At 35.7% G+C, this 13,019-nt stretch overlaps 1 protein-coding gene across 4 annotated transcripts in view; it reads right to left on the bottom strand.

Moving 5' to 3' along the window:
• The window catches only part of LOC128687597 (uncharacterized), a 191,527-nt gene that overhangs the window by 174,845 nt on the left and 3,663 nt on the right, over positions 1-13,019 (bottom strand). For all 4 annotated transcript variants that reach the window (XM_070083981.1, XM_070083983.1, XM_070083984.1 and 1 more), the window contains exon 2: positions 5,308-5,504. In XM_070083981.1, coding sequence (XP_069940082.1) covers positions 5,308-5,504 — 197 coding nt within the window. The remainder of the gene's footprint in view (positions 1-5,307; positions 5,505-13,019) is intronic.

Below are 13,019 nucleotides of genomic sequence, written 5' to 3'. Positions count from 1 at the left end.
CACTATATGCACCACACGTATATATGTATTAAGGGCACTTATCTAATCTGTTACAAAAATGTCAGCTTTTCTAAGGAAGGTAGAGAAATCGTGTTCATTTGAGATAGTATATTGTTGTCCTGTTGATGTTTTCCTTACTAGTATTTTCCCATCTCGCGTGAAACACTGATGTATTTTGTTTTCCTGTTTAAGTTTTCTCAGCCTGAACAGAAGGTTTTGACGTTTTTTTGTTAGACACTCATTTATGTACACTCCATTTTTCATTGTAATTGCTGATTTAATTAAGTCCTTTCTTTTATCGTATGAATGAAGTCGGATCATTATACTGTGTTTACTTCCTGGTTTTCCTAGCAAACGTGTTTCTTTGATTTCATTGTTTTGCACGATGACTTGTACGTGGTTCTGTATTATCCTGATAGCAGTTTCTTTGCACTGTGCTTGTGTTATGTCACTAAGAATGTGTGGACTGTTTATTATTACTGCATCAGACAACTTATCTTGTTCAGTTTTGTCGTCTTGGAAATCAAGGTATTCATTTAGTCGAGTGTGCATGTTCTGATTCCAGTCCTTGATTGCTTCTTTAACCTTCATATTTATTGTTGTTATTTGCTCAGTGTGACTGGCTATAGCTGCTTTTAGAGTATTTTCTGTGTCAACACTTCCCGATGTAATCTTCTCTTCAAGGTTTTGGATCTTATTCTCGAGGTTGGTTATCTTGGATTCTCGTCGCTCGAGTGTTGCTTTGATATCTTTGATTTCATTTTCTAGAGCAACGATGTAGTCCTTGATATTGTCAGGAATAATCATACCTGAGTTATCATGGGTGAATCCTTTGAAGGGAGTGGAGTTGGAGGGGGAGTCAGCCATGTTTGTTGTTGCTGTTGTTGTTGTTCCTTGGGTGGCGGCGGAGAGAGGGGTTGATGATACACTAGCGTCCTGCTGGGTAGACAAGTTGAGTTCTAGGGTCCTTGCTGTTATTCTTTTATTACTGGTGTTGATTCTTCTGCGATATCCTTTCATAGTATCACTGAAGTAGATACTGTGTAGCAATGGAGGAGAAGGCTTGTTTTCTCGGAGCTTGGGTTAAGTGATTGTCTGGCAGCGGAGGCAGTGTTTGGGTTAGCAGGGCTGTCTTCCTTAGATCTTCTAATTTTGTCAAGATTTGGGTTACATTCTTAGTATTCTTGGGTCATGTTGTGGTCTACGTGGGTTCATGTAGTTGAACTTTCACTTTAGGCCATCACAAGTTTTGTTGAGCGATGTTTTTTGAGAAAGAAGAGCTGGCTGGATACCGTTGCTGCCGCTGCCGCTGCCAACTGTTAGGGTGAATTTCATCCATAAATGTTTGCACTTCAGTCCACTTTGCACAAATGTCCTTAATCTGTTTTTCTGTAATCCACACCAACAATAACCTCTCCACTTCTTTGAGGATTTGTGATCTCCTTTTTGTCAGCATATCTACCCTTTTTGCAACAACAGCACACTTCATTTCCTTTCCTTTCGCCACGATCGAAGTGATGGTTGAATGAGGTTTGCCATACATCCTGGCAAGCTCTGTAACACGCACTCCACTCTCATATTTTTCAATGATTTCCTTCTGGAATTCGATCGTGTTCTTCACTTTCTTTACCAAAGGGCTTGCACTAGCTTTCCTTGGGCCCATGGTGACTTATTTAGCAGTTGCAATCACAAAAAACAATGGATTATTATGTATGAACCCACAGGGTGATGGTCACATGTTGGTAAACAATGGCACACTGAGCGTGAATGGTGTGGGAGACTGGCTTTGTGTGCGTGATGATGGGTGGACGGGTAATGGACGGTCGCCAAATCACGAACCGTGAGACCAAATTTTGCCGAAAAAACTTGCCCAAAGTTGGATTTCACGAAAGTTGATGCCACCAAAACTCGAGGGTCCACTGTATTTCGATAGTATTTCTCACCCTTTTTACCACAAGGTTGGCACTAGAAGCTTTCTTTGGGCCCATGGTGGCTTATTTAGCAGTTACAAGCACTAAAAACAATGGAATAATACAAAATGTATCGAATGTATGCGTGGAACCGTCTGCCCTGGCTTGTAAACAATGGAACACTAGCTGAAGGCAGGGCAGCTGAGGCACTCAGGCTGGATGGACAGGCAGACGCGTTCAGGATGAATGTCCTTACGCAAGTTTTTCATTGTTGGTCGAGCCAATATTTTTACGCAAAAATGCATCGTTACCCGATTTTATCGTTAGTCGATGCCATCGCTGGTTGAGGGTTCACTGTATATGTTGATTATAAAGTTTTACCTATGTTCATGATATTGAGCAAATACATATACAGTAGATCATCATTTAACACAGTAGTTACATTCCTGAAAATGCCGTGGTAGTTACAACAGTGTTAGACACTCTAAAGAACTTACGAGAAAAATTGGGTTATGTTCCTGGGAGCCCCCAAAAAGCCAAATAACTTTTTTTTTTTTAGACCAACAGATCTCACAAAAATAAAAGTGCATATGTAATTGTAGTTCATTGTCATGATGTATTATGTTGTTTTTACTGCCTAAGATTACAAATGCAACAGAAATAATAGTATTTCTTACCTTAAATTGTGGGTGCTGGTGTTTGTGGATGATTGTGAAGAGTGGAGAGTTATGCTGTGGCCCTACTTGGCTGAGGTGGATGGTAGAGGTTCTGGTACTGAAGTCGATGGTTGTACTGGAGTGTGCATAAATCAGTCAAGTCAGTCAGTCAAGCCAGTAACTCAGTCAATCAGTCAAGTCAGTAAGTCAGTCAGGTCAGTAAGTTAGTCAGTCAGTAATACAGTTAGTCAGTAAGTCAATGAGTAAGTCAGTCAGTCAGTCAGTAATTCAGTCAGTTAGTCAAGTATGTCAGTAAATCAGTCAGAAAGTCAGAATGTCAGTAAATCAGTCAAATCAGTAAGTCAATCAGTCAGTCAAGTAAGACAGTCAATAAATCAGTAAGTCAGTCAGTAAATCAGTCAAGTCAGTAAGTCAATCAGTCAGCAAGTCAGTCAGTCAGTCAAGTAAGTCAATAAGTCAGTAAATCAGTCAGTCATCATACAAACTCATATTTACTCATATTTACCTAGCAGAGGATGGTCCTACACATGTATGAACCCAAGGCTGGACAAGGATGGTGGGAGTGGTGGAGGGCAGTGTGGGTGGCAAAGAGTGGCAGGGGATGATGGTAGGTCTCCCCTGCTGACTCAATGGTCTAACCCAAAGCCAGGCAAAGTGTATCCCGGCGAGCGACACTCCAAATTTTTTCCCCTCCCACAAACTGAACCGTGTTAAGTTAATTTTATGAAGTGTTATATAAAAATGTGCTGCAATTCTTCAATAGTGCTATAATCAAAACGTGACAAACAAGACCATATTAAATGACGGTCTGCTGTATACAGTTTTTACGTATGTATTTATGATGGGCTGGGATAAGTTAAGGATATAATGTGTTTTTAACTGTAGTTTTAAAAATGCTAGCTGAGCCAGTGGTTCTGGAGATTTCTGGCAGAGAGTTCCAGATTTTTGGCCCTTTTATGTACATCAAGTTTTTGAAAAGATTTAGCCTGACATGAGGAATGTCATAGAGGTTTTTGTGTCTGGTATTGTGTCTATGAGTCCTATTGCAATTGTCAAGAAAGCACTTCAGGTCAGGATTTATATTAGAACTGATTGTTCTGTAAATATAGGTTGAATAGTAGTATGAGGGGATGTTTTGTATAGTGAGTAGGTTTAGGTCTTTGAAGAGTGTGGGGGGGGGGTTGTCTAGCAGTGGATGGGTTGTGTGATCATTCACACTGCAGCTTCTTGTTGGGTTATTATTGGCTTTAGGTGATTTGTTATTGTGGAACCCCAGGCACAAATAGCATAAGTGAGGCAGGGGTAGATCAGTGAATAGTATAGTGTAAATAATGCTGTTTGTGGTAGATAGTAATGTATCTTTGAGAGGATGCCAAATGTTTTAGACACTTTTTTTTGTTATGTGTTGGATATGGGTGTTGAATTTCAGGTTGTTGTCAAGGTGCAAAACCAGGCATTTTCCCTCATTATGTTTAGCAATAAGGGTGTTGTTAGGCATTATGTTTGGCTGGACCTCACTTGCTCTACTCCCAAACATAATGTAAAAGCTTTTGTCTCTATTAAGTGTAAGTTTATTGACAGTCATCCAGGTTGCTATTTTTGTTAGCTCTTCATTAACAATAGGGTGTAGTGAGGCTAGATTAGGGTGGGAGATGACAAAAGTTGTGTCATCAGCAAAGAGAATAGGTGTAAGTTGTTGTGATATGCTTGGAAGATCATTTATGTACAAAAAGAAAAGGAGGGACTAAGAAGGCTTTCCTGTGGTACACCAGTGTCCAGGGGTCTTGATAAATGCAAGTGCATGGCCTCTTATACCGTAATGTTCAAGCTTGAGGAATAAGATGCTGTGATCTGTATCAAATGCTTTCTTAAGGTCAATAAAGAGTCCAAGCGGGTATTCGTTTTTTTCAAGTGCTGAGTAAAGTAGGTCTAGGATTTTTATTATTACGTCACTTATGCTTTTGTTTCTCCTGAAGCCAAACTGGCAGGAGTTGAGGATGCTTTGTGATGTTATGAAGGAATACAGGTTGGCCATCACTAATCTGGCATCACTGGGACCTGTAGTGTGCTGGATTAGTGAGTTTGCCGGATTGCAGAGTGGTTAGGTTAGAATACACTTAATTAACCTATTAACAGACTCTTTCTGCTACATCTTCCTCATTTTCATCACTGCTTTCTCCTCCACTGGCTTGCTGCTGTGGATTTATAACCATCTGCACAATTTCTGAGTCAGTATAATGATGAAATTTGAAATAACTCTAGCCGAAATTAGTGCCGGATTACTGATGGAACCGGATAACTGACTGCCGGATTAGTGATGGCCGACCTGTATAACCTTTTGTGTATGAGCATCTCAAAGATTCTGGAAAGTAATGCAAGTTTGATATTGGCCTATAATTGTTTACATCTGTCTACTAGCAATGTGAGAAACTAGGAAAAGTTAATAACAATAAATATATTGTGAGCCTCATAGTAATCTGTCTTTGTCTTGAATATCACAGAGCAAGACATTATCCCAGCAAATTTAAGGAAGGGTTTTATACTGATAAATACCATACTGAATGACCTATATTCATTGAGCATGTTTTGCTGAATTTAATATAAATAATAATATAACAGTAGCAATAATAGTAGTAATAATAATAATAATAATAATAATAAACAGAAATGACAGATATGGGACAAAACCTACGTAAAGTTGGAAGGCTTTAGCAACTTACAAAATAATCAGTTTTGGCTATAGCTTGACCACCCCACGGTATATGGCAGACGTTGGTGTTGGGCATGACCACCCCAGGTATGATGCCACCGTTGTGCCTGGCTGCTGCCACCAGGGGGCATTGTGCTGGCGGTCCTCCTGACACTGTTACTGGTGCTGGGCACTGAGACCCACCCCGGCATGGTATTAATTTGATCCCTGCAGGCAGATAATCATTTCAACATTCATGGTAGGAGAAGTAAACCAGTAGGGGGGTCATACAGGGAGAAAATAAATCACAGGATATATATACAGCAAGTGTAAGCACCAGGTAAGGATCCCAGTGGGAATATGGTAAGGACCTGAATGGAAATAAGGTAAGGACCTAAATATATATAAGGTAAGGACCCTAATGTAAATAAGGTAAGGACCTCAATGGAAACAGGGTAAGGACCTCAATGGAAATATGGTAAGAATTCTAGTGGGAATAAGATAAGGACCCTGATGGAAATAAGTCACTTTGTCTGACATTTTGGGTTATTCTAGGTAATTTACATTATGTATGATTATATTTATGCATACCTATGCCTAAATAAACTTACTTATTAACCCAAAGAAGTCAATGATTTTTTTGGGTTATACTAAGAACAATTAACATATATGTTACCATATATGTTAATTGTACTTACGTGAACCAGTACCTAAATAGACTTACTAACATATGCATGCACACACACTCATGTATGTATATATATACATGTATATACATACATACATACACATACTAAGTACATGTACATGTATGTATGTATATATATATATATATATATATATATATATATATATATATATATATATATATATATATATATATATATATATATATATATATATATATATATATATATATATATATATATATATATATAATATATATATGCAAAACAACCACTGTGAAAGATTAGAGAAATTCCAAGCGCTTTCGTGACTACTCACATTATCAAGGAACTATGAAAGTAAAGCATCCAAGGAAGGTATATAAGGGGTCTGGCCAACACCTCACTATCAGATCCCACAACGGTTAAACACCTGACGCGCGCCGGCCCGACTGGACAGGTCCTTCGCAAAACCAACCAACAAACTATTCTACCCAAGAAAATTTTAAAAATTATTATTTGTCCAGTGTATTATTAAATTCTTCCCAAATTCTATTAATTATAAATGGATCTAATTTATATAAACCAAAGGAAATATTCATATTATTGTCAAAACTGCTTTTTATGAAACAAGATTCAATTATATTCCTGTCGACCATGGACTTGCTTGATACTACTTTCTCAACTTTTTGAAAATCAATTGGATGGTTAAAATCTCTTACATGAATAAATAGAGCATTGGAATCTTGTCCAGTTCTAATGCTATATTTATGTTGTTTTAATCTTAGTTCGAGATTTTTACCAGTTTGACCGTAATAAACTTTATCGCAAATTTTACAAGGAATCTTATAGACACATCCATCAGTATTTTGGGGGGAATTCTTTATCAAAAGTTTTTTTTTACTGTATCAAGATTTTTGAATACAACTTTAACATTAAAAGTCTTAAGAAGAGAAGGCATATCAACCAAGTTTTCATGGTAAGGGAGAACCAACATATTTTTAGTTGAATAAGGCTGGTTGTCCCTTTTTGGATTGTAAAAAGTATTTCTAGCAACTTTAAAAGATTTATCAATTACATTTCTTGGGTATTTTAAATCATTACCTATTTCATAAATTTTGGATATTTCCTGATCTATGAACTCAGGACTACAAATTAGTAAAGCTCTCAAAAACATTGATGAGAAAACAGACAGTTTGACTCTATCTTAATGCGAAGAATAATAGTGGACATAGGAACAGTTATTTGTAGGTTTTCTGTAAATTTTAAATTTGAATTCATTATTACCCTTAATAATTAAAACATCTAGAAAAGGCATCATCATCAGGGGATAAATCAGAAAATTTTTCAAAGTTACAAAAGGCTTTTGCTCTAGGTTTTGGCCTAAGTTTTGCAAATTCAAAAAAACTTAATAATGTTGAAATTGCAAAAGCCTTTTGTAGCTTTGAAAAATTTTCTGATTTATCCCCTGATGAAATTAATATTAGTAAAGGAATGGTATATAGCTCTATGTTAAAACCAAACATTCCCAATTGCCCTCAAAGATTCTTTAAGTCTTATGATACACTTAATAACAATAAAAATTTGCGCCTTACTAAATCAGACAAAATAAATGCAATAGTAATTATGAAAGAAAATGATTACCAAGAAAAAATTAATAATCTCTTAGATGATACTGAAACCTATTCTAAACTTAGAAAAAATCCCCTAGAAACTGTTAACAGCAATTTCAATAAAACAATAAAACTTCTACTGAAAGGCAAAGATGAATTAGTCAAACAATTTACTTCCACTAATCCATCTTTACCTTACATGTATGGACTAATAAAAACACACAAACCAGGGAATCCAGTCAGACCAATCATTAGCTCCATAGGGTCAGTTTCATATAAATTATCCAAATGGCTTGTTGATATTTTGAGCCCTATTGTTGGCAAAATTTCTAACTTTAATGTTAAAAACAACATAGACTTAGTTGATAAATTAAACTCCTTGACTGACTTAAATGATTTTAACATGGTTAGTTTTGATGTTACTTCCTTGTTTACGAAAGTTCCTGTTGATGATTTATTAAGTTTCTTATCTGAAGAACTCGTTAACTATGATTTACCATTGCCAGTTCCTACTATTTATTTATTTATTTATTTATTTATTATAAATTTGTGCACACATACAGAGGTACAAAAAAATACAGATAAGAGCAGTATGCCAAAGCCACTTATACTATGCATAGCATTACGGGCTGGCTTAAAATTAACTTAAGATTAATTAAGCAATGATGAAGTCAGTGATAAAACATTAATGTAAACAGATTACTATAAAGCACAAGTGAGTATTACAAAGACAGGTCATATGAAGGATTCTGTTAGGTAGTGTGTTTAAAAAATAATAAAGTTAGATTGGGTTTTAGGTTTAACATTTATGTGATATAATTGTGAGAAACATTTAAGATATACAATTTATAAGGTTCAGTTATTCAGTATTTATTTGGTTTTGGGTGAGTAAGTGATCTTTGAGTAGAGACTTGAATTTATAAACAGGTAGTGTTTCTTTTATATTTACAGGTAATGAATTCCAGATTTTAGGGCCTTTTATGTGCATTGAGTTTTTGCATAGTGTGAGATGAACACGAGGAACATCAAAGAGTGATCTGTGCCTTGTGTTATGGTCATGTGTTCTGTTGAGGTTGGCAAGGAGATGTTTGAGGGGAGGGTTAATATCAGAGTTAAGTGTTCTATGTATGTAATAGGTGCAGTAATAAGTATGGATGTTTTGTATGGTGAGTAGGTTTAGTGTATTGAATATTGGTGGAGTGTGCTGCCTGTAGTGAGAATTTGTTATCATTAAACTTTGCATAGTTGATGCAAAATTTGTATTTAATGATAAGTTTTACACTCAGAAATTTGGTATGGCAATGGGAAATCCTCTTTCACCTGTTCTTAGTAACCTATACATGGAATTTTTTGAAACAAGGCTGCTTAACACAATCCTCCCTAATAGAGCTAAATGGTTCAGATATGTTGATGATATTTTGTGTCTTATGTTACTACCAACAGTAACTAAACCTACAAGAGTTACAGAGACTAGTGTTTCCCTACTTGACCACATCTGGACCAACACCATATCCCCTTTAAAATCAGGCATAATTACAGATAATACCACAGACCACTACCCTACTTTCCTCATAACAACTCTTGGTAAACTACCCCAAGACACTACTAAAGTCACCTTCAGACTTCACAATGAGGCAGCCATTAATAACTTCACAACAGCATTAGCAAACATTGATTGGCACACTGAGCTAGAAATCTATACAGATATTGACGAATGTATTAATAATTTTCTAAAAAAGACCCAATACCTCTATAACAAGCACTGCCCTAAAAAAACTAAACAGATGACAGCAAAGAGACTGAACAGTCCCTGGCTAACACCCAGCATTCTCAAATCCATAAATACAAAACACCAATATGAAAAACAGTACAGAATGGGTCACATAACCAGAGACCAAACAAAACGTTACTCGTCAATCCTAACCAGCCTGATAAGAAGGGCAAAAAAATTGTATTATGAAAACAGATTATCCAACTTACGAGGTGATATAAAAAAGACCTGGAAAACCCTATCAGAAATTCTAGGAACAAAAAAGATATCACGAAATAGCGAAATAAAATTAGCAAAATCAGATGAACCCCAACTCCCACCAACAGAAACAGCAAACAGACTCAATGACTTCTTCTCCACTATAGGACAAAACCTTGCCAATAAAATCCCAAGCTCAGATACCCCACCAAATGACTACCTCACTGGCAACTACCCGAACACACTGTTCCTAGCTCCGACTAACCCATACGAAGTCTCCCTTATTATCAACACGCTAAAAAACAAGGCAGGAGATTTAAATACCTTACCACCCTTTATATACAAAAAAGTGTCACAAGTGCTATCACCAATCATTGCAACACTCTTTAACAAATCCATTGAATCCTCCACCTTCCCCACAGTACTCAAAATAGCAAGGGTCACCCCGATCCACAAAGGAGGAGACCAAACAGAGTTGAATAACTATAGGCCAATATCCAACTTACACCCTCTCTCAAAAATCTTCGAAAAATTAATTCATAAACGAATCTACTCCTACCTTATCTCCCAAAACATACTCAACCCCTGCCAATTTGGATTCAGGCCTAATAAAAATACTAATGATGCTATTATACACATGCTAGAACATATATACACTGCAATAGAGAAAAAAGAAGTCCCACTGGGGATCTTCATTGACTTACGTAAAGCTTTTGATACAGTTGACCATGACTTGCTCCACGTAAAATTGTCACACTATGGTATAAGAGGGCACTCCCTCAACTACCTCAAGTCATACCTCAGCAACAGAAGCCAATATGTGTACGCAAATGGGGCAAACTCTTCTGCGCAACCAATTACAGTTGGTGTCCCACAGGGAAGTGTCCTTGGCCCTCTTCTCTTTCTCCTATACATAAATGACCTTCCAAATGCTTCGCAATTACTCAAACCCACACTATTTGCAGATGACACTACATACGTCTTCTCTCACCCGAGCCCAGTCACACTAGCCAATACTGTAAATACTGAATTACAGAAAATATCTACCTGGATGAGGACTAACAAACTTACACTAAACATTGACAAAACCTACTTCATTCAGTTTGGTAACAGAGCTACAGATGTCCCTCTTAACATAATGATAAACGGATCACCTATCACAAAGCTAACAGAGGGAAAATTCTTAGGAATCCACCTTGATAATAGACTCAAATTTCATACACATATACAACAAATTTCTAAGAAAATTTCCAAGACTGTAGGCATACTATCGAAGATACGGTACTATGTTCCACAGTCAGCCCTCCTGGCCCTATATCACTCTCTTATTTACCCCTATCTCACCTATGGAATTTGTGCATGGGGCTCAACAACAATTAACCATCTCAGACCACTAATTACCCAACAAAAGGCTGCAGTTAGAATGATAACAAATTCTCACTACAGGCAGCACACTCCACCAATATTCAATACACTAAACCTACTCACCATACAAAACATCCATACTTATTACTGCACCTATTACATACATAGAACACTTAACTCAGATATTAACCCTCCCCTCAAACATCTCCTTGCCAACCTCAACAGAACACATGACCATAACACAAGGCACAGATCACTCTTTGATGTTCCTCGTGTCCATCTCACACTATGCAAAAACTCAATGCACATAAAAGGCCCTAAAATCTGGAATTCATTACCTGTAAATATAAAAGAAACACTACCTGTTTATAAATTAAAGTCTCTACTCAAAGATCACTTACTCACCCAAAACCAAATAAATACTGAATAACTGAACCTTATAAATTGTATATCTTAAATGTTTCTCACAATTATATCACATAAATGTTAAACCTAAAACCGAATCTAACTTTATTATTTTTTAAATACACTACCTAACAGAATCCTTCATATGACTGAATGCAACCATATGACCTGTCTTTGTAATACTCACTTGTGCTTTATAGTAATCTGTTTACATTAATGTTTTATCACTGATTTCATCATTGCTTAGTTAATCTTAAGTTAATTTTAAGCCAGCCCGTAATGCTATGCATAGTATAAGCGGCTTTGGCATGCTGCTCTTATCTGTATTTTTTTGTACCTCTGTATGTGTGCTCAAATTGATAATAAATAAATAAATAAATAAATAAATAAATAAATTATGCCCAAAAATGTAGATATACACCATTTCCTTGGAAAATTAAATAGCTTAGCCCATTCTATAAACTTTACTGTTGAGTTTGAAGAAAATAACTCATTGCCTTTAGATGTTTTAATTATTAAGGGTAATAATGAATTCAAATTTAAAATTTACAGAAAACCTACAAATAACTGTTCCTATGTCCACTATTATTCTTTGCATCAAGATAGAGTCAAACTGTCTGTTTTCTCATCGATGTTTTTGAGAGCTTTACGAATTTGTAGTCCTGAGTTCATAGATCAGGAAATATCCAAAATTTATGAAATATGTAATGATTTAAAATACCCAAGAAATGTAAATGATAAATCTTTTAAAGTTGCTAGAAATACTTTTTACAATCCAAAAAGGGACAACCAGCCTTATTCAACTAAAAATATGTTCGTTCTCCCTTACCATGAAGACTTGGTTGATATGCCTTCTCTTCTTAAGACTTTTAATACTAAAGTTGTATTCAAAAATCTTGATACAGTAAAAAAACTTTTGATAAAGAATTCCCCCCAAAATGCTGATGGTTGTCTATAAGATTCCTTGTAAAATTTGTGATAAAGTTTATTACGGTCAAACTGGTAAAAATCTCAAACTAAGATTAAAACAACATAAATATAGCATTAGAACTGGACAAGATTCTGCTCTATTTATTCATGTAAGAGATTTTAACCATCCAATTGATTTTCAAAAAGTTGAGAAAGTAGTATCAAGCAAGTCCATGGTCGACAAGAATATTATTGAATCTTGTTTCATAAAAAGCAGTTTTGACAATAATATGAATATTTCCTTTGGTTTATATAAATTAGAACCATTTATAATTAAGAGAATTTGGGAAGAATTTATTAATACACTGGAAAAATAATAATTTTTAAAATTTTCTTGGGTAGAATAGTTTGTTGGTGGGTTTTGCGAAGGACCTGTCCAGTCGGGCCGGCGAGCGTCAGGTGTTTAACCGTTGTGGGATCTGATAGTGAGGTGTTGGCCAGACCCCTTATATACCTTCCTTGGATGCTTTACTTTCATAGTTCCTTGATAATGTGAGTAGTCACGAAAGCGCTTGGAATTTCTCTAATCTTTCACAGTGGTTGATTTGCATATATATATATAATATATATATATATATATATATATATATATATATATATATATATATATATATATATATATATATATATATATATATATATATATATATGTCGTGCCGAATATGTAAAACTGGTCAATTAGCCAAAACTCATTTAAAATTAAGTCCTTTCTGAAATTTTCTCTTATACGTGTTTAAAGATATATTTTTTTCATTAA

The sequence above is a fragment of the Cherax quadricarinatus genome, chromosome 11, assembly GCF_038502225.1.
Source record: "Cherax quadricarinatus isolate ZL_2023a chromosome 11, ASM3850222v1, whole genome shotgun sequence".
In the NCBI taxonomy this organism is placed as follows: Eukaryota; Metazoa; Arthropoda; class Malacostraca; order Decapoda; family Parastacidae; genus Cherax; species Cherax quadricarinatus.
This window is presented reverse-complemented; position numbering and strand designations above follow the sequence as displayed.